The sequence below is a fragment of the Fukomys damarensis genome, unplaced genomic scaffold (assembly GCF_012274545.1).
Source record: "Fukomys damarensis isolate Sample0158 unplaced genomic scaffold, DMR_v1.0_HiC HiC_scaffold_11, whole genome shotgun sequence".
Classification (NCBI taxonomy): Eukaryota; Metazoa; Chordata; class Mammalia; order Rodentia; family Bathyergidae; genus Fukomys; species Fukomys damarensis.
This window is the reverse complement of record NW_022900923.1, coordinates 13,456,007-13,482,199: the sequence shown is the minus strand read 5'-3', so window position 1 is coordinate 13,482,199 and position 26,193 is coordinate 13,456,007. Positions and strand designations below refer to the sequence as shown.

Here is a 26,193-nt window from a genome sequence, read left to right as displayed (position 1 = left end):
CCAGGAAACATGTAACAGATTCAATCTTTTTTTTTTTTTTTTCCTCAAGCTAAATGCTTACTCTTGAAGCAAGATAGTATGTGTGAAAGTCCTTTCCAGGGCTGCTTTATACTGAGTACTTTTTTTAAAACAAAATCTTAATTTGAATCTCCTACATTTCTTCATCTTGCACCAATATCCAAAATATCTTGTTTCTGAAAGGCAAATATTCCCAAATAAGATACACTTAAACCTGAAAAGAATGTTTGTTTAAAGAAGAGTATGGAATTAGAATTGCATGGTCAACCTCAAGTAGCAAGGCAATCTATAATAATCAGTGTCTAGATGTTTATACTTAATAGTTGTGTATACTTTTGGGGTATTTAATAACAATAATTTAATAACAATAACGTAAGTCCCTATGGATAGTTTCAAATTACTTTTATTAGAAAGAAGAGAAACATTTTTATCAGTAAAGATAATTCTTCAGATATACAGTGTAGAAAGAAATTCAACTTCGTTATTGAAATTTTATAAAATGTTTTATCACAGAGGAAACCTTATTTGCATGTCCTTTCTTCAGGGAAGACTCCTGAAAGATATGCTGCCTTTCACCAAACATTCTGCCATTTCTCTGACGGCACTGTACACCGATTCATGTTCCAGGGTACTACTGGCTGGAAATGTAGGTAAGCCATTACTCTTTTATATTTGGCCAGGAGCATCTTCACCTACATGACATGAAAAACTGGTGTAGGGAAACTTCTTTTACTGACATTTTCTGAGACAAAAGAAAGTCTGGAAGTCATACTGCAGCACAGACAGCTTGTGGAGTAAGTGGAAAAATAAATGAGTGTCAGGGAAAACTATGTTATGCCTATCTAAAGTGAGATATTCTAGTTCTTCCACTTTTAAAATGAGTATATGATTACCCATCACCTTACCTTCGTTTATCGGGCATAATATAAAGTTTTAATTTTTAACTTTGAAAGGATTATGTTGCATTAATCCCCATTCTGAAAGGGAAAGGATTACTCGCTCTCCTTGTGGGGGGGATATTACATTTCTTAGAATTCATACAGTTGGATTTTAATTCTTCCATCTATTACAACTTTTTTATCCTTCCCATTTCCCTAAATTTTCTTTGTCTTCATCTCACCCATATTTTCAAGGATTATGTATGTATGAGTGAATATACTTGTGTGGAACAATTTTTCATTTTTCTGGTGGTTTTTGTTTTGTTTTTGTTTGTTTGTTTTTTTGTTTTTTGGGTTTTGTTTTTTTGTTTGTTTGTTTGTTTTGCTTTTTTGGTACCAGGGATTGAACTGAGGTCCTTGCACTTGCGAGGCTGTCCCCAGAACCACTGAGCTAAATCCCCAGCTTTACTGGTGTTTTTTCAAAAAATAAAATAAAATAGATTTACTATATGATCCAGCTATACCGCTCCTTGGTATGTACCCTAAGGATTCAAAGTCAGCATACTACAGAGATATATGCATACTCATGTCTATCTCAGCATTATTTACAACAGCCAGGTTATGGAATCAGTCTAAAGACTCAACAATAGATGAACAGTGGTGCACGCCTATAATCCCAGCATTTAAGAGGCTGAGGCAGGAGAATTGCCACAAATTCCTGGCCAGCCTGTTACACAGTGAGTTCAAGGCCAGCCTGAACTACACAGTGAAACCCTGTCTCAAACAAAACAAGAAGGAGGAGGAAGAAGAGGAGGAGTAGAAGAAGGAGGAGGAGGAGGAGGGGGAGGAGGAGGAAGAGGGAAGGTGGAGGTGTGGAAGAGAAAAAGGAGAAGGAAAGTAAGAAGAGGAGGAAGAAGGAAGATAGAGGAAGAGGGGAAGAAGGGGAACAAAAAAGAAGAGGAAGAGGAGGTGGAGGAGGAGGACGAAGAGAAGAGGAAAGAAGAAAAAGGAGAAAGAGGAAAATGAAATCGTGTCATTTCCAGGAAAAAGGATGGAATTGGAGATGATCGTGTCAAGTAAAATAAGCCAACTCAGAAAGAAAAGTATTGAAGGTTTTCTCTCACATGTGGACTATAGAAAATATGATAAGAAAATAGAGGGGGACTATCAGGGAAGGGAAAGAGGACCAAGGGAACTGGGGTGAGTTAAAAGAGGTAAGAGGAGGGCCGGGCATTTAGCTCAGTGGTTCCACTGCCTGCCTCACAAGCACAATGTGTTGGATCCCTGGTACCAAAAACAAACAAACAACAAAAAAGAGGTAATTGGGAGGGTAGATATGATCAAAGCACATTATTTGCCTGTACAAAAAGTCACAATGAAATCCATTATTTTGTACACTTAATATGTGCTAAAAATTTTTAATACAAAAATAATTGAGGAAAAATAAAATTTTAACAATTTACTGGAATTAAAGTTTTTCAAAATAATTAATCTGTTAGAACAAAATGGTACCTTTTCAGTTAAAAAAGGAAATTTAAGTACTTTAACGTTCTCTTTTTTCCACACCTATCCCTTTACTTATTGTTGATTTGCATTCAGATTATATCTGCCACTATGTGCTTAAATTTTCATCTTTTAAGAAAATTTTTCCCATTTCAAAATTTATCTTATAAAATTCCCAACAAACCATGTTACCGTTGAGCTTTCCAGACAGTATTGGAAATAACTGTTTATATACATTCAGTATTGCCAGATGTACAACATTTATTTAAAGTTATCTCTATTTTATCTGACTTCACTGCTCACCACCAGTTCTTTCATATCCTGATATGGTTATTCTTAACTTCCTGTTTTCATGTATCTGTCAATCTTTATAGCTCTATAGACTCTGTATTTACAGCAGAATAGGAGGGAAACTGAAGGTCAGGCAGGATTTTACTTTTATACTAGCCTTCATATTCTTGCACTAACCTTGCCTGTTACATGATAAACCTTTTGTAATAAAAAAATACAGTACTAAAATGTAAAATAGCTGCAGAATTCGCAGAATGCACTTCTGTTAGAACTACTGGTCTCTCCACCTCAGGTCAGTGAGCTTTATTTATTTATGGGTACCGGGGGTCAAACTCGGATCCTTGCTCTTGCAAGGCAGGTGGCAGAACCACCGAGCTAGATTCCCCAGCCCTCAATGAGATTTATAGTCTTCGCCTACGATCCAGAAAACCAGGAAGGGGTGGACTTGGGATCCAACACAGCCCCACCCACATTATGACTAAAGCCGACTTTGAGATTCTGGCCTTAGGTTTCCTTTCTCTGTGCCTCGGCTGAGGGGCAAAGAAAGGCCGGTGTTCCTGGAACGCACCGCGTTCTGCCCCACCCCGTCTCGCGCAGGCCCCGCCCCTGCTCCAGTTTGGTCCCGCCCACGGTCCGCCCCACCTGGGCCCCAGCCCCTCCCCCGCCTGCTGCGGTAACCCGGGAAACCAGAGTTGATCTGCGGGCCTACTGGAAGCAAGTTTCATGGCAGCCGCGAAGAAAGCAGCTGTGGGGCCGTTGGTGGGAGCAGTGGACCAGGGTACCAGTTCGACGCGCTTTTTAGTTTTCAATTCAAAAACAGCTGAACTGCTTAGTCATCATCAAGTGGAAATAAAACAGCAGTTCCCAAGAGAAGGGTGGGTGGAACAAGACCCTAAGGAAATTCTGCAGTCTGTCCGAGACTGCATAGAGAAAACCTGTGAAAAACTTGGACAGCGCAATATTGATATTTCCAACATAAAAGCTATTGGTGTGAGCAACCAGAGGGAAACCACTGTCGTCTGGGACAAGATAACTGGTGAGCCTCTCTACAATGCTGTCCTGTGGCTTGACTTAAGAACCCAGTCCACCGTGGAGAAACTGAGTAAACTAATTCCAGGAAATAAAAATTTTGTCAAGTCCAAGACGGGCCTTCCAGTTAGCACTTACTTCAGTGCAGTGAAACTTCGTTGGCTCTTTGACAACGTGAGAAATGTTCAGAAGGCTGTGGAAGGACGCAGAGCTCTTTTTGGGACCATTGATTCGTGGCTTATTTGGAGTTTGACGGGAGGAGTCAATGGAGGCGTCCACTGTACGGATGTAACAAATGCCAGCAGGACGATGCTTTTCAACATTCATTCTTTGCAATGGGATGAAGAGCTCTGCGCCTTTTTTGGAATTCCAATGGAAATTCTTCCCAGTGTCCGGAGTTCCTCTGAGATCTATGGCCTGATGCAATCTGGGGTCTTGGAAGGTGTACCAATATCGGGGTGTTTGGGCGATCAGTCTGCTGCTTTGGTGGGACAAATGTGCTTCCAGGATGGACAAGCCAAAAACACATATGGAACAGGATGCTTCTTACTATGCAATACAGGCCGTAAGTGTGTATTTTCTGAACATGGCCTTCTGACCACAGTGGCCTACAAACTTGGAAGAGACAAACCAGTATATTATGCGTTGGAAGGTTCTGTAGCTATAGCCGGTGCTGTTATTCGCTGGCTAAGAGACAATCTTGGAATTATTAAGACCTCGGAGGAAATTGAAAAACTTGCTAAAGAAGCAGGTACTTCTTACGACTGCTACTTTGTCCCAGCGTTTTCAGGGCTGTATGCACCTTATTGGAAACCCAGTGCGAGAGGGATAATCTGTGGACTCACGCAGTTCACCAAAAAATGCCATATTGGTTTTGCTGCGTTAGAAGCTGTTTGTTTCCAAACCCGAGAGATTTTGGATGCCATGAATCATGATTGTGGAATTCCCCTCAGTCATTTACAGGTAGATGGAGGAATGACCAACAATAAAATTCTTATGCAGCTACAAGCAGACATCCTGTGCATTCCAGTAGTGAAGCCCACCATGCCAGAAACAACTGCCCTGGGTGCTGCCATGGCAGCAGGAGCTGCAGAAGGAGTTGGTGTTTGGAGTCTCAAACCAGAGGATTTGTCATCTGTCACGATGGAGCGGTTTGAACCTCAGATCAATCCTGAAGAAAGTGAAATTCGCTATGCTACATGGAAGAAAGCCGTGATCAAGTCAATGGATTGGGTTACAACTGAGTCTCCAGAGAGTGGTGACCCTTGTATCTTCTGTAGTCTGACTTTGGGCTTTTTTATAGTAAGTAGCATGGTAATGTTAATTGGAGCAAGGCACATCTCAAGTATCCCATAAATAATACCAACTGATGGATTTCCAAGATGAGAACTTTTTATGAAAGGAGAGAATCTAGCAATTGTGACTCAATGTGATGACACAATCTATAGACTCTGATTTCATTTTATATGCCCTTGCTCCATGATCCACTTAATAGACCTGTGGCTTGAAATAAAGAAAATGCAGCAGCAAAAAAAACAAAAAAAAAACCCTCAAAGTATTGCTGTGTGGTCACTATTTTCAATCAGGCTTCCTTAGGCACTACTAGTTGTTACTTTTTTTTTAAGTCTATTTTTAGAGCTATTTTAGGTTGACAACAAAATTGAGTAGAAATGACAGAGCTCCCTTATACATCTTGTCCCCTCCCCACATACATTGCTTCACCACTTACATCCTACACCAGAGTGGTACATTAGCTACATTCAATGAATCTACATTGACTCTTCAGTGCTACCCAAAGTACACAGTTTATAGTAGAGTTCACTCTCAATGTTGAAGATTTTACAGGTATTGACAAGTATGTAATGCCCTGTATACACCATTATAGTACAAAGCAGTAGCTTCACTGCCCCTCAATTCCTCATTCCAGCCTCTAGCAACTACTGATCTCACTGTTTCCATACCTTGCTTTTCCAGAATATGATATTGTTGGAATCATACAGTATACACCCCTTTCAGATTGGTTTCTTGCACTTAGTAATAAGTACTTAAGTTTCCTCCATTTATTATGGATTTTTAGTGCAGGATAATATTCCATTGTGTCAATGTATCACAGTTACTTTATCCATTGACTAGTGAGAAATATCTTCCTTGCTTCCAAGTTTTGGCCTTAATGACTCAGGATACTAGAAACATCTGTGTAAAGACTTTTGTATGAACATAAGACTTTAGTTCTGTTGGATAAATATCAAAGGTGTAATTTCTGGATCATACAGTATGTTCAGCTTTGTTAGAAATTGCCAAACTGTCTTCCAAAGTACCTCCACCATTTTGCATCTTCACCAGCAGTGAGCAACAGACAACTTCCTGTTGCTGCATATCCTCAGCAGTACATGGTATTTTCAGTGTTCTGGAATTTGGCCATTTTAATAGTTGTATAGTAGTCTCTTGTTGTTTTATGTTTCCCTGATGACATATGCAATCAATCATCTTTTTGTATACTTTTCTGTTTGTTTGTATATCTTCTTTGATGAGGCGTCTCTTCAGATCTTTTACCCCTTTTTAAATGTGTTTGTTCATTTTCTTCCTGTTGCTTATGGAGGTTCTTTAAATAAACTGTCTCTGATCATTTTCTAGAGTCTGCTCCATTTGAAAGTAATATTACTATTCCTAATTTCTTTGTTCAGCATTAATGTGGTATCTCTCTCCATCCTTTAACTTTAATCTATTTGTGTGTATATTTAAAGTGTTTCTTGTAGGCAACATATTGTTGGATCATAGTTTTGATGCTCTCTGACAATTTCTGTCTTTTAACTGGTATTTTAGACCAATTATATCTAGAGATTGTTGACATAATTTGATTGATATGTACTATACTTGTTACTATTTTCAATTTGTTACCCTGTTCTTCTGTCTTACCATTATCTTCCACTCTTTCTGCCTTTTATGGTTTTAACAGAACATTTTGCATAATTCCATTTTCTTTCTCAGCATAGCAATTATACATTTTTCAACTTTTTTGATAGTTGACCTAGATTTTACAGCATATTTACAATTAATGTATGTCCATTTTTTTAATAACACTATAGCACTTTTTAGGTAATACAATATTCCTAATTCCTCCCTTCCATCCTTTAAATAATAATTGTTATTCAATTATTCATAAGTTATATACATTGTTGCTGTTATTTTGTACAAACTGTTACATATTAACTCAAAAATTAAAAAAATGAAAGATTTTGTTTTACTTTCACTTAATCCTCATCTAGTGTGCTTACTTAATGTAGAACCAAATTTCTGACCGCTATCATTTCCCTTCTCTGTAAAGAATTTATTTTAACAATCCTTGCAAGGCAGGTATACTAGTGACAAATTCCCTCGATTTGTAATTGTTTGACAAAAAATACTTCCTTACTTTTGAGGGATAGTGTTTTTCATTCCCTCAACACTTTAAATATTTTTGCTGGACTCTTCTCAAGTGAATTTTTTGTCTCTGAATAGAAGTTTGTATAATTCTTTATGTTTTCTCCCATATGGCTTTTTTAAAAGGCTTTTCTTTTTCTTCCTGCAGTTTAAGCATGATATATGTAGGTGTCCTTTTGTTGCATATACATATATACGTGTGTGTATGTGTGTGTATGTATATAAATTGCCATTCAGATTATAAGATGAATCTTATGAACTGTAAGAATTTGGACTTGATTTAGCAGTATGTATTCACTTTATTATCATCTACAGTGACACCCAGAAAAACTCTGAGTGAATAAAGCAACTTCATTATGACTTACTAAGCCAGAAACAAAATAATAGCTACATACACAAACTTATGTGAAATTTCTTCTTCCTTATCTGGTTGCTCAGATTCTATCTTATTTACCAATATAAATGCCTAAATCAAAATGAGTTAGCATTGTAGATGATACTTACTTAGACAATATGATCTCTGATTAAGAATTCCAATGTTTCAATTTCATACAGAAGGACATGTTATCCTTTGCAGTATTAGCTCCTTCCTGGATCCACCTCATGAAGAAAAGGTATGAACTTCAGTTTTCCACTCTACAATGCATCAGTACATATCTACTGAGCATTTCTCTTGGGTACACACTACAAAAGGTATAAATACAAGACTCCTTGCTTTCAAGGCATATATGCTATTATCATTTAAATTATATGACAAAACTGAGAAGATGGCATAAATAAGTGCGTGAGACTGAAGAGGGGAAAGAGAGGAAGTGAGCTTCTGATCATACCTTATGCTTTGTTAATAAATTATTGATTTATTTATGAGTATCTATATAGAAACCCAGAGTTTAAGGAAGATCAGTCATCATCTAATCTCCCATGGTTTATTTATCTTAAACATTTTCATAAGGCATTCTATAACCTTTCCTAGCAACCCCAAAGCAGAACCGTAATTGTCAAGAAACTCTTCCTGATATCTAATTTAAATCCTCTTTATAATTCCAGTACATTTTATTTTTTAATGACTGAAACTTTTTATTGAGTTTATTAGTACCTTTTAAGTATACAGTACAGTTACATTCATCCCTTTACATGACACATCTTGGTTCTCATTTTTTCCCTATACCTCTGCTCCAGTACATTTTAAACCTGCTTTTAGTGCTAAAGTAATATAAATGTCACATCCTTATTTTATAAACATTTAAATAGGAATTTGTTATATGCATGTAATCTATCTACATGTATTTTTTATAAAGACCCAATACTGATTAAAGGTTGTACCAAGCAAGACCTATTTTAGCAAATTCTTATATTCCTTCAACACATCAATACAAAAACTAAATATTAGCAAAAGTGCCAAAATTTTATTTTTGGATCACAGGTATTAACTTAGGGATATAGACAACAGAATAAGACACTTGCAGAGAGTCTTAGAATGGTTATTATTTCTAATACTATATTTGAAAAATAGAGCTTTCCTTTTGCTCCAAAAAATCCATCATATTTTCTATAAAGTTTATATATTCAGCTTTAGTGTAATCCTCTCTACCTTGCAGAGGATAAATTAGAATGACTTATCCAGAGTCACATGGACAATTAATGATGAAGTTAGGATCAAGACCAGGGTTCTTGTTCACAAATCTAATGTTTCTTCCATAAGCAGCATTCACTATTGCCAAATAAAAAACAAGGTTCAAACAACTTCTGAAATACCAACTTTCATTTACCAATAACTAATATTAATACAGAATATGCTGTAAACTAAAAATAATATATATGCTTGAACAATGTATAGGTGAAAGACTGTCTAATTATTTTCTCCTACTGGTGATGATTATCAATATTGTATTATTATTTTTAAGAGGTGAAAATAAGATTTAAAGCCAACAGTTTTGTAAGTGGATCGTCTAAAAACAGCAACCAAAATCTTTCAAAATTTAGAGAAACTCTTCCAAACAGATGACTATATAATGTTTTAATATGAGTACAAATAATTTCAATGCATTTTCACCAATCTAAAAGAAGAGGATTTACTTTAATAACTTTATTTAAATTATTCCATATTCAACTTCATTTCGACTTTTTCTATACTGGACAATGTGATTATCCAGTTTCCACATGGCTTTCTATTTATACAACAGAAGTTGGTTATGAAATTCATCATTACTATATAGACTAATGTATACCATTATATTAATCCTGGCCCAGCTATATAGCCTGATTCAATGAAAGCCCAGAGTACCAGTCTATAAATCAATTTAATCTTGTTCTATCCCAATATTACTATTAAAAAGAGGTATAGAGAGCACAGATATTCTGAAATAGGATATTCAGAACCTCTCCACAATCTCCCACATGGTTATATATATACACATATACAGAAAAGACAGTCCTAATTTCTAATTAAGTTGTAACACATAAAAGCAATTTTTTTTCATCTTTAATTGAGTTTATTGGTACATTTTAGGGATAGAGTACAGTTACATTCATTGTTGGGATCTTGTACCTCTACATGACAAGTCTTGATTCTCATTTTTTCCCCTTACCTCTGCCCTCCCTTCACCCCTTCCTCCCCTCCCCATCTACAAACACTTTATTTTCATCTTTTCATTATCTCACATTTTTTTCTTTTCCCTTTTTACTCTTCCCCTACCCATCCCACCTTCCCTACACCTTTAGCTCCTTTCTTCCCATTTCTAAATGTCAGTAATCTTCTTAGAATCTTATGCATTGTTGCAGATTATTCACACCAGGGAAACTATTCGGTATTTCACATAAAAGCAATGTAATGAGTGTCAACCAAAACTTTGGTAAAAATGGGAGAGAATGGACTGGAATGAAATGCAACAGAATAAACATGTTAGTATATATTACACCTAGTTAAGAATCCTCTTGCGGACATTATTTCAGATGCGTATTAGAGAAACACATGCCTTAGAGAATGCCATCTTTTGCCACAGGTTCGAGGCCATCCTGGGCCATATAGTGAGTTCAAACTAGCCTAAACTACATAGCAAGGCCCTGTCTCAAAAAATGAGAGAGCAAGAGCGAGAGTGTGGGAACAGCAAGTGGGGGAGAGACAGAGAGAGAGGGAGAGGGAGAGGGTGAAGAACAAATTGCAAGTAGGGACTTACTTGAGCAGCTGTCTACACCATCCACGCATACACATGGCTCTTTAATGAGAAATAGTTCTGCTTAAGATTATAATTCTTGACTTATACCAAGGTTTGTACCTGACTGTTGCTATCTAGAAATTTAAACAGGTGCTCTCGTGGCGTGCCCATTCTTCAGAAATCGTTCAAGTGATCTACGTGGAAGACAAGCAAGTGGTGCTTACTGCCTCCGTCGATGGCTCAGTCAGGTAAACCAGGACAGTTTCTTGCTGTGAACTCAGATTCTGACTATGACAGATAAAAGCTTTTATGCTGAAGTTGAAGTATTCGGTTAAAATGCAATACTGGTAAGCTGATTTTTTAAAGGTGACCCTAAAGGGCTTTGAGAAGACCATCGTTGGTTTGGAATTTTTTTTCTACACCTATGGAAATAAGAGGCCATGCTCCTCCGTGCTAAAAAATAATGATAAATACTCTCAATAGAAATGGTTTTAAAAGAATTAAACAAGATAACAACTCAGAGAGCTACACCCAACCTAGAGAAGCCACAAGAAAGAGGCTTAGAATCAGAAGTCTCAGAACAGTCATGGCAAACAGGTATGATTAAGAGAGGTAGAGTGACTTCAAGAGATTTTAAACATAATACGAATGTTTTATGTTGCATGAAAGCCCCTGGACTGAAGTTGAATAGGCCCCAGTTAACAATGAGGGCTTGAAACTAGAAAGTTAGGCAAGAACAAAGTCCTGGACTGTCTAGTAGGCATTGCTAAGGATTTAGATTTTTACTCTGACCATGAACTGATTTATATTTTTAATTTTATTTTTTGTAGTCCTGGGGATCAAACTCACATGCTAAGTAGGCTGAGCTACATCCCAGCCTTTTATTTATATTTTTAAACATAAAATATGGAAAATGGATTGCAGGACAGCAAAAAGAGGAACAAGGGGATCACTTAGAAGCCTATGGTGAACATAGAGCCTTGGATTAGATGAGAGGCAGCAGTGCTGGAGATAAGTGACTTAAATTCAAGAGGTATTTAGCAGGTAAAATCAAGAAGACATAAACTTCAACTGAGAGGAAACTTAAGTATCAAGAATGATATCTTGAAGATACAATTAGACAACTATTGGTGTCACTCATTAAGGAAAGAGTTGCTAAAATATTTTAAATCTGGAGGGATAAAGGAGAACTTTTAGAAAGGTTGAGTTCAAGGGGAATCTCTAGAGCGAAAGTGTTATTTGGAAGTAAATAGAGATACATCCACTATGAAGAGGGACCTACTTTATTTGAAGAAAAGATTAAAAACATGCATTTTCATTATTACAGATATCTTTACCAACTGAGTCTCATGATCTCTGCTCCAACTTATTTTCAGCAGCCCACAGTAGAAGTGATAATTAGAGATTGTAACACACACACACACACACACACACACACACCAAGCACATGTATAGAAACCTCTGTTGCTGTGAATTTTCCCCAATTCATCTGTTCAGGCTGCCATAAGAAAGTAACTTGGGCTCGATAATTTATAAACCACAATTCTAAAGGCTGTGATGTCCAAGATTGAGGCATCAGCAGATCCAGGGTCGGGAGAGAACTCATTCTGTTTCACAAATAGCATCTTCTAGCCAAGTCTTTATGTGGTAGAAGGGATTAAACAAGTTCCTTCGGGCCTCTTTTGTAAGGACACTGTCGCACTTTGATGTCCTTTCCAAACTCATGTTGAAATTTGATCCCCCATGTGAAGTATTAGAGGACAGAAATTTAAAGTGACTATAGCATTTGGAGGTAAGGCTGCAAGGAAGTCATTAAGGTTAAATGAGGCTATAAGATGGGGTAAAAGCCAATGGGACTGTGCTATAAGAAGAGGGACCTGAGCTGAGGTGCTTTGTCTTGCCCTGTGATGTCCTGTGCCCTGTTAGGATGCTTAACAAAGAGTTCTCACCAGCCAGAAAGACCTGACCATATGCCAACACCTACTCTTGAATGTCTCAAACTTCAGAACCACGAATTTAATAAGCCTTTATACATGACCAGTTAGTGGTATTCAGTTATAGCAATAGAAAATATACTGTTTTCAAAGGTGGAGCCCTCAAGACCTAAACATCTCTCAAAGGATCCATCTCAACACCACCACATTGGGGGATTAGGTTTCAATATGTGAACTGATTGAAAATGCAAGCATTCAGACCACACAACTGCTCAAACTGGCTACCCTTAGCCACGAGAAATTTTTTTCTTTATTCCTTTAAGTGGAAACCTCCCTTGATAGTTCAAAGAGGCTCACTCTATTAATAGCTGTCTTAGAATATATCTCTTCATAACCATAAGCCATGTCCTTTTGCTAATATGAGCTGCCGCTTTCTAAAGAGGCAGGCACTTTTAACATTTAAATATTGTGAAAAAGATAATAATTTTAATAGGAAATGAGTATAATTGAATGTTAATTCTGGTCCATAGGACAGAGATCAATGTAAAGATAAAATTTCAGAGAGGCAAATTAAGGCTCCAGATGGCCAAGGCTCCATACCTAAGGCCCAGGGAATCAGGCTGAGAGGCAAAATCAGTTATTTGAAAAAAACGCCACATGAATCGGGAAACTCTCTGAAATAAGGAGACCAAAACTTACTTCAGTCTGGGATAAAGTGGAACAAATGTAAAGTTGTTCTGAGCTAGTACCTCTCAAGTCTTTGTGTTTAAAGGACTGATCCTTTTCTCTTTGGTAAGTGCTCTGGCAAGAACATGGCCTTTCTGTAGTGCTGGGGAACTAAAACATGGAAAGGATATAAGATGCTCTTGCCAAGTTCTCGAGATACTGTGAAATGCTAGGAGTCCCACCTGGACACCTCTGCTGCTGCCTTCTCAGCATCAACCTCTTTGAGAGAGGATGCTACTTGGACTTTGTAGAAATCTGCTGTTAGTTCTTTAGCTTATCCTTCTTCTGGATCACTGCAACAGACCACATAATTATGGTTTCCAACTTTGTTCCTCTGAGATCAAAATCAAGATATAAAAGGAAGATCTTCCAGGCACTCTTTTATCTTTCCATAGGTATAGAGCACACACTCCTGCTAATTATATTCTATATTATTTTAAGCCAAATGGGCTACTATGATGGATCTCTTGAAGGGAATTGATGGTAAAATGAAAGAGCCACTTCTTTTGCCATCCTACATTAGAACTCAGTTGTAAAAATTAGTTATTATTGTCTGCACAATAATAAGAATTGCGGACAGAGTTTGAGAGGAATTGGACATTGCAAAAAGCATCCCTAGGTCTCTCTTCCTACAAGTTCTAATGTTGTTGCTCTTTTGAGTAAGCAGCTGGGATACAGCCCATTCCAGGACTAATTCAACTAATTAGCTATTATTAGTCAATGTGGCTTCTGATTAGCTTGGATAAGCAGTGCTATTTTGGGAAAAATCTGTTCCTTGTTTTCTGGTTTGGGGAAATCAGTGTCATAAGTACAGATTCAAGCAGCCATTTCCCAAAAAAATATCATGCCCTCCTTTGCCTCCCCTCAGGCTGTGGCATGCCTTCAACGGTCACTACTGTGGATATTTTGGACAGCAAAGAGTCTTTGATTTATCACAAACTAGAGATTTCATCTTGCCATGTGATGTTACTGAACTTCCTGTAGAAATAAAAGAAGAAAGCAAGTTCACAGAGAAGAAGCAAAAATATGAATATCCTCTGATATTTGATCAGCAAAAGTGAGACCATTGGTTTTTCTTCAGATGAACAGATAAGAATTAAACTATTGTGGTATTGCGACTCTGTGTTGGACATAGAGAATTCAAAAGTGAAAAGCCCAAAACTTTTCAATAGTTTCACAACCCAGTGGAAGGGAGGTATATATGTAGACAAAAAGCTATAATTCCGTATAGTAGTATTTCAGGGAACATCTAATTCTAAATAACCAGTAGGTAAATAGAACTTAACCAAGGAAAACCAAAGAGGTGACTGCCTAAACAAAGGTAACAATAATGAGAGGCTATATGATATAGTCTTTTAAGTTTGGAGTCCAAAGGGTTTGTGGGAAAAACATGATAGGAAACAAAGCTAGAAAAATATATAGGGGCCATATCACAGGGGGCTTTTTATGGGCCAGTGTGAGAATTTTCAACTTTATGGAATGCACTCTAACTGAATACACAACAGGAAAATGGATGGGAAGGGAAAGACAATGAGTCTGGTTGGAAATTAAGTCTAAGGTGTTTGTGGGACCTCCAGTGAGGGTCTGTAATGAGAAACCCGAAGGATGTGTTTGGCCTCCTAAAAGACGTCCCAGTTATAGACAAAGATTCTGTAGTTATAACATAATATTATTTTTTCAGTGGAATAAATCCAGAAAGAGCCTCTAAAGAGCAGATCAAAGAAGAGATACTAATGCAAAACTTTGAGGGAGAAATAGCTAAGATATTGAGAGGAAAAATTACAATCAAGCATGATAATGGAAATCTAGTAAGGAGAGAGTTGTAAGAGGTATAAAAAGATTCACTTGTGGAAGGTGAGAATGAGATCACATATGATGATAGGAAAATAAACACTGGGCTTGACATGAAATGTTCATCGATACCACTAAAGAAGGTAATTTCAGAGGAGTGATGAGTATAAATCCCATTGCAATGGTTGAGGAAAAAAAGAGATATGAGGTAAAGACAGTACAGAGAACTTTTTAAATTTTAAATTATATAGATTTGTGAGGTAAGATGTTAATATTCAGTACATTTATACAACGCATAATGATCAAATCAGGGTAGTTCAGCTTTTCACCCTCTTAAACATTCTCAAAAAGTTTTCTGAAAGATGTAGATGAAAACAACACTGCGATTCCACTTCACTCCAGAAAGAATGGCTGCTTGTCAAGGAATCAACCAATAACAAATGCTGGTGGGGTTGTGGGTAGAAGGGAACCCTTCTCCATTGTTGGTGGGAGTGCAGACTGGTGCAACCACTGTGAAATCAATATGGAGATACCTCAAAGAGCTGGGACTAGAGGTTCCATTTGACCCAGCTATCCCTCTGCTGGGTATCTTTTCAAAAGAATTAGAAGAATCATACCACAGCTATATATGTGCACCTATGTTCATAGCGGCACAGTTTGCAATAGCTAAAACTTGGAAACAGCCCAATTTCCCATCATTTGGAGACTGGACAGAGAAGATGTGGTTTATCTATAAAATGGAGTATTACTCAGCCATAAAGAATGAGAAACTAGAGTCATTCATAGGAAAATGGATGCATATTGAGGCCATACTCTTAAGTGAAATAAATAGGACACACATGTGTCAATACCAAATAGTTTCTCTGCTGTGAAAAATGAAAAGTGTAAATAAGATCCAAATTGTATAAGTGATAATATGAAATAGGAAGAAAAGAGCTAAAGGTGTAGGGGAAGTGGGAAGGATAGGGGAAAGGAAATAAGGGGAAAGAAAAAAAATCTAAGAAAAGGAAAAAATGGAAACAAGGTCTTTGTAAATAAGGAAGGGTGGAGGGTGTGAAGGGAGGACAGGGCTATGGGGAAAAATGAGAACCAAGATCTGTCATGTAAAGGTACAAGATCCCAATGATGAATGTAACTGTACTGTATACCTAAAAAGTACCAAAAAACTCAATGAAAACAAAAAAAGTTTTGTGAACTAGTACAACTGCTTTGGAAATCAGTATAGAGATTCCTCAAAAACTTAAAAATAGAAATTCCATTCAATTAGGGTATCTTCCCCAAAGAGCTAAAAACATCATACTACAGTAATATATGTATACCTTGTTTATTACCAGCACAACTCACCACAGCTAAATCTTGGAAATGGCCTATGTGTCCATCAACACATAAATAGATAAAGAAAATGTGGTGTGCATACACAATGAAGTACTACTCAGCCATAGGAAAGTATAAATTTGAGTCATTTGTAGAAAAGTGGAAGCACCTAGAGTCAATAATGCTAGGTGAAATACATCAGACACACAAGCACAGTTTATCTCATTTGAGAACCCCGGAGTATAAATTATTTTAAACGCAAAATAAAAGATAGATGATAGAAACAGGAAGGTAGACCTTTAGGAAATGGGAAGGGGATCTAACAGTGAGAGGGAAGGGAGAAGAGGTGAGGGAAAGTAAAAATTATTAAAATATGAAATGTATATAAACCAACTCCCTATGATGAATGTATTCATTATGTATAGCAAACATGAACTAATAAAAAAGAAATTTAAAAATCAATGAAGCAAATGAAATATAAAAAATTGTTAACATGGCACAGTGTTATATTTCAGTACATATATATAATACATATTAATCAAATCAGAGTAATCAATGTTGCCATTCTCTTACCATTACTTTGTGTTTGACATCATCAGGATTATTGTGGAAAAAAAATCTATCAGGATATATAATCAAGAGCAAGAGAAGCTGAGAAGGGTGACGGGGGAAGAGGGAGGCTGGATTCCAGGTGCCAAAAACATAGTTATTATAGATTGCTTTTTTTAAAAAAGTAAATAGCTCTAGGACTGGAGGAGAATTTGTTTCATAGGTTTGCTTGTTTTGGGGGAAAATTTCATCATGTTTAAAGGCATAGAGGAAAAATAGGTCTCCAGTAGATAATAGAATGTGCTTTAGAAGATGTTTTGTGCTCTTGCAAAGTTCAGCTGTTGTTTTGTTTGGGCTGTGGTTGAACCTTTGTCATAGTGGAAGAGATCAGTGCCCATCTGAGCTTTCATTATCAGCATTGCTCAATCTTAAATGGTAGATGTCTAAATATCTTGTCCTCAGGGGAACAGATCTGCCTAGAAAATAAGAATTCAGAGAGCCAACAAGGATGATTTACATAGGAGAAGCATCAGAGGGAGTTTTCAAAGATGAAGTCCTGGAGGTATCCTAAATGAATCAAAACTTGGGAGACCCAATGGCATTACCTGATGCAAAGGGTGATTAAAAAGTCTGAAACTAGGAGTTGAAACTAGGAATCAGAAGCCACCCAGAATTCAGATCAAAGTCCAAACAATTTGGGAACAATAGGTGACCGCCAAAACACCATTGGTGTGTTTAAAGCCTCAGCTGGGCAGTAAAGTAGCTGGCACAGTATAAAAGCTGGCACAGTAGAACCCAAGTTTAAGATGTAAAGTGCATCAAGCAAAGCTGATCGTCTTTTGGGAAATTTCTTAGTCTTAACATTCATATATCTTAGCCCTTAAGACTAAGCACCAAATTGTGTAATTCATGAATATGTGTCTCTTTCCCTATACTGTGAATTCTTGAAGAACTAGGATCTTATTTGATACACGTGGTGTCCCTGATTCTTAGCCAGCATCCAGGAGGACTCAACAGACATTTGTGGAACAAATAAAGAGTGCCTAATAGAGAACATTATAAGTAAAGTTAATAAATGCAAATGGTAGATGCGGAAGTCTGAAGGGTATGGTATATCTGAGATAGCTTCAACGTGAGATATATGCTGACACTGTGTTATTACTAAATGATTTTACTTGTCTGTAGCAAAACGAGCCTTGTCAGGTCGAATGACTCCATCTTGGGACATAGTATTTATTGTCTTTTAGAAATGATGTTAATAGTTATGACTTTATAAATATATACAGAAGTGAGTCTTAACTTCAAGGGAAATGTCCCTAGGTCACATAAAAGTCAAGCATTGAATTTATAAAAGTGACTATTGGTGAACATGGAATGTTCATCCAGAATAAAAATCATTGTGGTTTCCCTAGAGAAAGCTATGGAAAGCTGAATAGGGGAGGATTTAGGTGCAGAGAAAGCATCACTGGGACTGATGCCATGTGAGCAAAGGAATTTGGGTCACAGAGATTAAAGACATAACGGATATTTGATTAGTTGGCCCAGAGTAAAAGGCATAGATACAGACTTAACATTTTTCTTGTACCTTTATATGCAGATGGGGAAAAATGAGCTCAGCAACTTTACTTCCCAAACGTGCACCTCCCAAGGCTTTTGAAGTGCAACAAGATTTTAAATTTTTCAAGTCTCTTTCTTCTCCCAAGGTAGCTAAACAAAGTAACAATCATAGCAATAATCAAACAATCAGCCAATCAACCAATTAAGTTTTACACTGATGCTATTGTGAATTGTTACAAATTTGGTGGTTTAAATAACTTGGGTTATTTTACAGATTATACATACATCAAAAGTTTGACATGCATCTCCCCAGCTAAAACTGAGGAGACACCAGATCTGTCTTTCTGTAGATTCTAGAGGATAATCCCATATTCCTTTGTTTGTGACCCTTTCCTTTCTCTCCAATGACAGAAATGTTGCCTGTGTTTGACTCTGTGGTTCCGTGCCCTTCTGATCCAGCAGAGACAATTCTCTGCTTTTAAATATCATTAGATTGGTCACACCTACATTATCCAGAAAAACCTCCCCATGCAAGGATCTTAACATCAGTCACATTTACGAAGTACTTTTATGTAATATATACCCCATAATAGAAATACTCACAGCTGAGCTAGGGAAGTAGGATATGATGTCTTTGGTAGTCATTCTACCTCTCACAGACACATGTTTTTTCAGTGCAGAATTACTAAATAAAAGTATTCTGTTGTTTATTCTATTCTATTTTTAACACTAGGGAATTAATCAATTAAAATTGATTTCCTCAAGCTCATCTACAGGATTCAAAGCACAAAATGGAAGATAATTATTAATGTCTGAGACAGACGGGCATTGCATCCTTCTCTTACAGTATCAACTTCATATTTAATGTTTAATAGTTAATACTTTTCAAATAAAGCAACTTTCAAAAGCCCTACTTTTCTGTTCACGCAAAAATCAGAAAGTTTCTTTTCTCTGAAAACAAGGTAGTAGGAAGGAAAGGCGCACAGTGTGGCATCAAACAGAATTAGGTGTAATTTTATGTCAATTTTGTTTTCATTTGATGACCTCTCAAAGAGTAGCTGTGAGGATTAAGTGTGTCATAATGTGTTTACTTAGCATATTCAATAATGAATTAGAATTATTTGTATCCTTATCTCTATTTCCCACCCACCCCACCACTAAATCACAAGCTCTTTATGGGCAAAAATATCTGCATAGTGTGTAATAGACACTCAGTTTTGTGAAATAAGATTGATATAATATGATCTAGAAATACAGGGTGGCAATCAATTTTAATCTTCTTCAATTTAGAGATAAGAAAGCATTTTTAAAATATTAAATAAATTTGGGAAAAATCTTTAGAAAGATTTATAGAGCCCTTGAAACAATCAAATGCCCCCATTAACCTCAGTGTCTTAGTACTGCAGTTGGATAGTAAAATTTTTAAAGTTAATCTTAAATTTGATTGAAATATGTTTCACTCGGGATTCTCTGATTTTCATCACCAATCTGCTTTTATTCATTCATTTTCATTTTCAATGATGGAATATTAATCTATTAACTTATTTTCTGTTGATTGACTGTTGTCATATTGTTACCAGTGATGATAATATCTTAGCACTACATCTCACATTTAAATGCCATCTGACTACATTTACAAGCTCCTTTGATTCTTGTGACTGGCCAACGAGGAAAAAACTTGACCAAGACCATCCAGCTAGTCAGTGAAAGACTCAAGATTTGAGCTAGGTATTTTGCACTTTTCATTAAATATTAATTTCTATGTTTTGTAGGTCCACAGAAATTCCTTGGAAGGTTTCATGACTGAAAACAGAGATGCTGGGATTGTTTTTGGTTCTCTGCCTATCTACAGGGTAAGCCAGAGATTTCTAGAACAAGACAGGTGACACAAAAAATGTAAAATCTGACTTTTCATTCTTGACCCTGAACAACCAAACAAGGTTGGAAAAAATCACATAAGCAAGCTTCTACTCCATGATTGCACAAATATATGACATCCAATCCCAGAAAAGTCTTAGTTTTATGTGTCAAAGGCTTGAATCACTTCCCTCTGCCATTCCATGTGTAGCTGTTTTGAACTTGGCATTGGAGACTCTTCCTTACCTACAACAAATCCTCTATGATTGGGCCTTTGCTAAAACGTTTGGTTTCATTTTCCAACAGATTCCTCCCATACTCTCCCTATACTCTTGTCAATGTGAAATAATGACTGCTCTAAAGGGTATAAGAAACTAGTTTACTCTGAGTCAAATATGAGTGACCCATAACCTGGATTCAAGCTACCCTGAGTGGCATGTTCTACCATGGAAGAAGTTACATGGACTTTTATAGTCCCAAATCAATACATTTACAAATTACATTGGTGAGACCATCAGGTAGACAGGCTAGAACAAAGCAAAGCAATCTCTTCTGTAGGCTTACACATCATCTTATGACCATTGATATATAAAATGCTATCGTATAGGATTCTTAGCTTTACAGTTCATGGGAGCTAGAGGACTAGTAAGCTTAATGATACATTCCAAGTAGTTTGCCTAACAGTCATGAGAGTGTTAGGTCAGGCACAAAAGTTAGGACAAATGGATGTTAAAGAAGCTAAAGTAGCTCAAGATAATTTTGGTTCTCAACCTAGAACATTCCATTACTGCATAATCACGATGTTCTAGTCCACTACGCTCAAGCAGTCCACAGGATCCTTAAAACAGATGCAGCTTCTTCAGAAAACTTCAATTCACAAGTCCACTCATGCCGAATAATTCACCATGCCTTAAGCATCGCTGGGCTGTCCATCACCTCTGAGACTACTTGTGCTGCCCTCACTCAGGATTCATCCATCCCTTGTTTCTTTTCAAGGAGTTTCCCTCCCTCCAAGTCTCCCACTCTAGGTAAACAACTTGTCAAAGAATCAATCCATGAGTCCAAGAAATAATAAATCAAATGCCAAATATTTCAACTTAATGTCAACTTATATCTTAAAAATGACTTATCTTTTCTAAGGACGTGTTCATTGTAATGGGGATCAAATATTTAAGCTACCAGATGATGCTAAGGTTGAACCATCAATAATCAACTGTGGGCAACTGGGAAGGGGCTGTGGTTTAAAGCATACCTTCTCACCCCTTACACTGCCCTCCAAATTGAATTACAGAAGTGACCACTTTAAATAGGTCTAATTCACTCTTTACTTCTGGGTTCCAGGTACCAAACCCCACTACTCTAAGATTCCTTCCACTCATTGGTGTAGAAGCACAAAGGGAGTCATTGGAAAGTGCTCTAGCAAAGAAGAAGGGAAGTCATGTTCAACATGAAAAGGTAAGTTAGTTCGGACTCCCCCAGTTCATGTGGGTTCCAAAGTCTATCTCCCCTCTGACTTTGTAATTATTTCTCTGTTCCCAGAAACATTCTAAGCCTAAAATTATTTCAGTTCATGTTCTTTCTATGAATATTCTAGATGTATGTTATTGCACTTAACTGGATGGAGCCAAAACATTGGTCAGCAGATTCTGGCTCACCAGCAAGAATTTTTCCCATACATTAACAGGAAAAACACAGAAGGCTTTAAAGTTGTGCCTTTAGAAGTGATTCCTTTAATTTTTACAATAAGTACAAAGAAAATGTTATAGCTGTTTTAGAGTTGGGGAAAAATTGGATTCTAAAACAAGGTGAAATGACTTACTAAAGATCACATACAATTTAAGTAATGAGCTGAGATTCTTTACTCCAAATTTCACGGTTATTCTAGTAAAACCACAATGGCCTATACAACTCAAATCCTAACATTCTCCCACTAGCTCTAGAAGCTCTCATGGGTTTAACTTAACTGGTGCTCGTTTACCAAGTCATTAAGATAGATTATACATTAAAGAGATCATCTAGCGCATGGTAATTTTTATGTCTCCTTTTCATAAATTTGGATAGAAAGGAAATGGTTTTTATTGTCTGAAGCCAACTCATTAACAGATAACAAACAATGACAACAACATAATAATTTTAAAAGCTATTTTATTTGAGTATTTCCACCAGAATTTCTTAATGTATGCACTTCATAACAATATGAATGATTACTGTTAATCATCAACTCTACCAATGATTCAAGTAAGAATTTTTAGCAATTCTCTAAAGTTCTCTAAAAGTTAATTTACTAATATTTGTAAAAATATTCATTACTTTTGCTTTAAGTAATGGATTAAATACCATGGCGTAAAAATAATCCAAAGATAAAAAGTAGTCATAAAAATATTTGTATTGAGCTTTATAATTCATGTAGTTTATGCCCCATATTTTCATTCTTATTTAAGTTTTATCTCGCCTAATACTAAATGCATTTTCAAAGTAAACACTAAGTAACAGAAAGAAGGCAGCAGCGGGCATGGTGGTGCACACCTGTAATCCCACCTTCCTGAAGGATGAGGCAAGAAGATTGTGAGTCTGAAGCTATATGCTGTCCACTGCAAATGCTGGTTGAACATTTGTCACAAAAGTAGGCATTTCTGGGGCTGGGGATTTAGCTCAGCGGTTTGGTGGCCTGCCTTGCAAGCGCAAAAACCCGAGTTCAATCCCGGGTACCAAAAAAAAAAAAAGTAGGCATTTCTTGACCCAAACTTCTAAACTAGATGAGGTTGGAATTTCTTTCAAAATATCTAATTCAAAACAAACTTTCATTTCTCATTCATGTGATCATCATTTGATTTCTCTTTTCCCACCAGTGTACTCTGATGCTATTAATATACAGTATTAATTATTCATTAGCTAGGCCTTGCTTTGTTTTGATGTGAGCTGGAGCTTTCCAGATTATGCAGTGGAGCCCCACAACAGATATCTGCCCAGTTACACAGCTCTAGAATTCCTGCCCTTCCAACTCAGTCTTCTGGAGTCCCAGCTCCCACTTTTAATACTCTTCTCCATCAGGACATATGATTGTTAAGTGTAATAACTATACTTTTTCCCCCCAAGAGGATTAAAATATTTCTGTAATGGTGAAGTATGACTCTGAAAAGTATGTTCTGACTGTGACTCTGAAAACTGTGCCCCTCGCTAATCAATATGTCCTTTATTCCACAGATGTCACGGAGGAAAAGTCTGAAAAGAAATTTAGTTCCACAGATAAATCTGACTTCTTCCTTTTTCCCGGCCCTGTCCAACCAAAGAGGTTCTCAATAAACTGCTGCATATAAGACAACAAATTCTGGATGATGCTGTGGGCTCCAACTCAGGAAGACAATGAAAATCCACTAGTCACCCATTTCCAGACCACAGCTCATCCTGTTGATGGGAAAGATTGCTAAAGGAGCTCAAAGATTTCAGCTCTGAACATCAAAAAAGCAGCAAGCAGCTACTTTGCCAACTTCATTCATATATAAAAGTTCACGTAATAGGCACTGTTTCTTGTTTACTTCAACAAAATGACACGTAAGGAAACAAATTAAGTCAACAGCATAAGTACCTATTTGTATGATATGATTATGGATGATTAGCTTTCTACTCCTTCTCATTGTTCATCTCAGTCCATGGCCAGAATGTAAAATGTATGCAGGGAGAGGGAACTTACTTGTGATCCATGCTATGGAGTGCACAAACAGCATTACTATTAAAAAGAAAAATATGCCAATGAGGGCTTTAGTTATATTCTGCTTCTTCATTTAGAAGAATGTAACCTGGGAGATAAAGTCATAAATCATTCCTATTTAATTTATAAATGAGTCTAGATAAATAGAATTTAAAAGATACTTGAATTTGCTGGGATTCATCTTTTATTGATTGATTCTGGCATTTTAACCTGATTGGGGGAGGGGGTGGCAACCACTCAATGAACTGAGCCACATTCAAATCCCTGTCACCTTGGTGCCAGGTGGCTCCAAAGCCTATTCTAAGATAAAGGTAGAAAAATCACCTTTCTAGCAAAGAAAACATGTCCAGCCATTTCACGTTCAAAGAATACTGCCCAGTGGTTTTCTATGATCTGCATGAGAGGTCTGGAAGGGAGGCCAAGGATTACCAGAATTCCCTGACCAGGAGTGCACCCCTTCTGAAGGACTCCCAGGCACACAGTGGAACTTGTTTCCACGCTTCCTGTGATGAGTCACATTCTCAAGACCATTGCCAGTGAAGATGTGGCTGAAATGTACAACGTCCTGAAAAGGTACCACTAGCATATAGTGGAATGTTGTGATATTACTTTCTTTCTCAGCTCTTGGCACGTACCAGCCTAAGGTCGATGGAATTGAAACATGTAATCACAAGAAATGTGTTCAGCCTTTGTTTATCTGTATTTTTAAAATATGACTTCAGGGGCCCCACAGTGGCTAGAGAAGCTAGGAACAAAAGGCCAAAGAACTGCCAACTTTAAAAGATAATGAGTTCATTAATGAGAACCAAAAGATGTATATCGATGACAGCAATAAAAAGGTGATCGTGGAAAAACTGAAAAGAGATACTGAGTTTCTTGGCCAGTTGAAGCTCATGGACTTCAGCTTCCTGTGGGAATTCCGAATGTGGAGAGGGCCAAGCAGGAGGGGATAGAGTGTGAGGACAGGAAGGAGAGGGGCAGCCATGGTACTCCCCAGGTCGGGACCCTCACACAGCCTGGGAACATGCTGAACAGCTCACCACCCATGGTTCTGGGCAAATTCAACCCAAACACTGATGTGTTTGGAATTAAATGCCATGAGCACTGACCCAGGAAAGAAGTGTATTTCATGGCCATTACTGACATTCTCACTCATTATGTTGCAAAGAAGAAAGCTGCCCACATTGTAAAAACTGTTAAACACGGGCTGAAGCAGAAGAGATCTCAACCAAAACAGTACTCTTTGGACTTTCTTGACCATATCTCAACATAACCTCCTGCATAGCCTTGAGTAGACATGAATGTGGGAAGGACAGAGGTGGCTTAGTTGTAGGAAAAAGGAAAACCAAACTCAATGAAGTGCTCATCTTACAGGAAGCAAACCTCTTTGTTTACACCTTCAGGCCAAAATGACTGATTTGGGGGCTACTCGCTTTACAGCTACCTGGTATTTCCCAGCATCATTCTAGCTATTTCTAATTCTGTGTGCACGTTTGCATGTGTGCATGTACGTGTGCTTGCATGCACATTCTAAAATAAGTAATTAAAACTGATCAGCTTGAATCAGAAATAAACTCTGATTCCAGCTGTGGCTGAATGAATGGGAGCATGGGGGAAGAGGGAGAGGGAAATACATGTCAAAGCAACCCTGTCAGCATCACCCAATAATCTATGAATCAGTGTGTTTTTTTGAATTGAAAGATATAACAGAGTGTTCAGAATAATAATGAAGATAATAATGATAGCCATGATAGTCATAATGATGTTTAAAAGAATAACAAAGAAATCGCTGTGAACGTTACACTTCTACCCTACTGCCTTAGCTACCTTTCTCATTGCTTAGACACAATACCTGATACTCAAAGCTAAAAGAGGAAAGATTTATTTAATTCACAATTTATAAAGGTTTCAGTCCAGAGTCGACTGGCTCCAAGGCAGGGTGGTGTGGCAGAGGAGAAACAGTCCATAGCATAGCCAGCAGGAAGCGGCAACAGCAGCAGCAGAAGCAGCAGCAAGCAGTAAGCCCACCTTCTTTCTGTCTCTTTGTATTCCATCCAGGTTACAAACCTATTGATGGTGCTACCCACACCCAGGCCAGAGCTTCCATTATCCATGCCCAGAACTATGCTAAACCAGTTTAGTTATCGCACATCCTTAATCCTAGTATCACAACCCTAATCCAGCGTCATATAACCGTGATCCAGCTACTTCCACAAAATCTCCACCTATGAGCACATGAAGCTTGGGGGTACATCTAGATACAAACCATAACACCTACATGCAAACACTCCTTAACAGTGGCCACCGAGCCCCCACGCTGAATTTCCATTGAAAGACACCAATAATGGAGTCTCTGTGAGTACTGGTTTGGGTTCTGTCCCCTCATTGTCAGGATGCCCAGTGTCCCAGAATACTGTCTGTCTTCTCCAAGAAACTGATGCTGCAGGACTCTGTCTACATTT

At 37.4% G+C, this 26,193-nt stretch overlaps 2 protein-coding genes and 1 pseudogene across 2 annotated transcripts in view; all 3 read left to right on the top strand.

The window, feature by feature from the left end:
- The window catches only part of Wdr64 (WD repeat domain 64), a 111,458-nt gene extending 87,638 nt beyond the window's left edge, over positions 1 to 23,820 (top strand). The window contains exons 21-28 of the mRNA XM_010642657.3: positions 563 to 668; positions 7,695 to 7,753; positions 10,433 to 10,542; positions 13,823 to 14,011; positions 18,206 to 18,311; positions 19,938 to 20,018; positions 21,364 to 21,477; positions 23,227 to 23,820. Of these exons, the coding sequence (XP_010640959.1) occupies positions 563 to 668; positions 7,695 to 7,753; positions 10,433 to 10,542; positions 13,823 to 14,011; positions 18,206 to 18,311; positions 19,938 to 20,018; positions 21,364 to 21,477; positions 23,227 to 23,325 (864 nt within the window). The 3' untranslated portion in view covers positions 23,326 to 23,820. The remainder of the gene's footprint in view (positions 1 to 562; positions 669 to 7,694; positions 7,754 to 10,432; positions 10,543 to 13,822; positions 14,012 to 18,205; positions 18,312 to 19,937; positions 20,019 to 21,363; positions 21,478 to 23,226) is intronic.
- Positions 3,348 to 5,722, top strand: LOC104875206 (glycerol kinase). The gene has a single exon (XM_033762076.1). The coding sequence runs from the start codon at positions 3,414 to 3,416 to the stop codon at positions 5,073 to 5,075; it is 1,662 nt and encodes a 553-aa protein (XP_033617967.1). The 5' UTR covers positions 3,348 to 3,413; the 3' UTR covers positions 5,076 to 5,722.
- A 126-nt stretch (positions 23,821 to 23,946) lies between the features above and the next one.
- LOC104875255 lies at positions 23,947 to 25,383 on the top strand (annotated as a pseudogene).
- The last annotated feature ends 810 nt before the right edge of the window (positions 25,384 to 26,193 follow it).

What these genes read in the sequence shown, in the direction of transcription:
- LOC104875206 (XM_033762076.1), top strand. Translation starts at nt 3,414, where the DNA reads ATGGCAGCCGCGAAGAAAGCAGCTGTGGGGCCGTTGGTGGGAGCAGTG.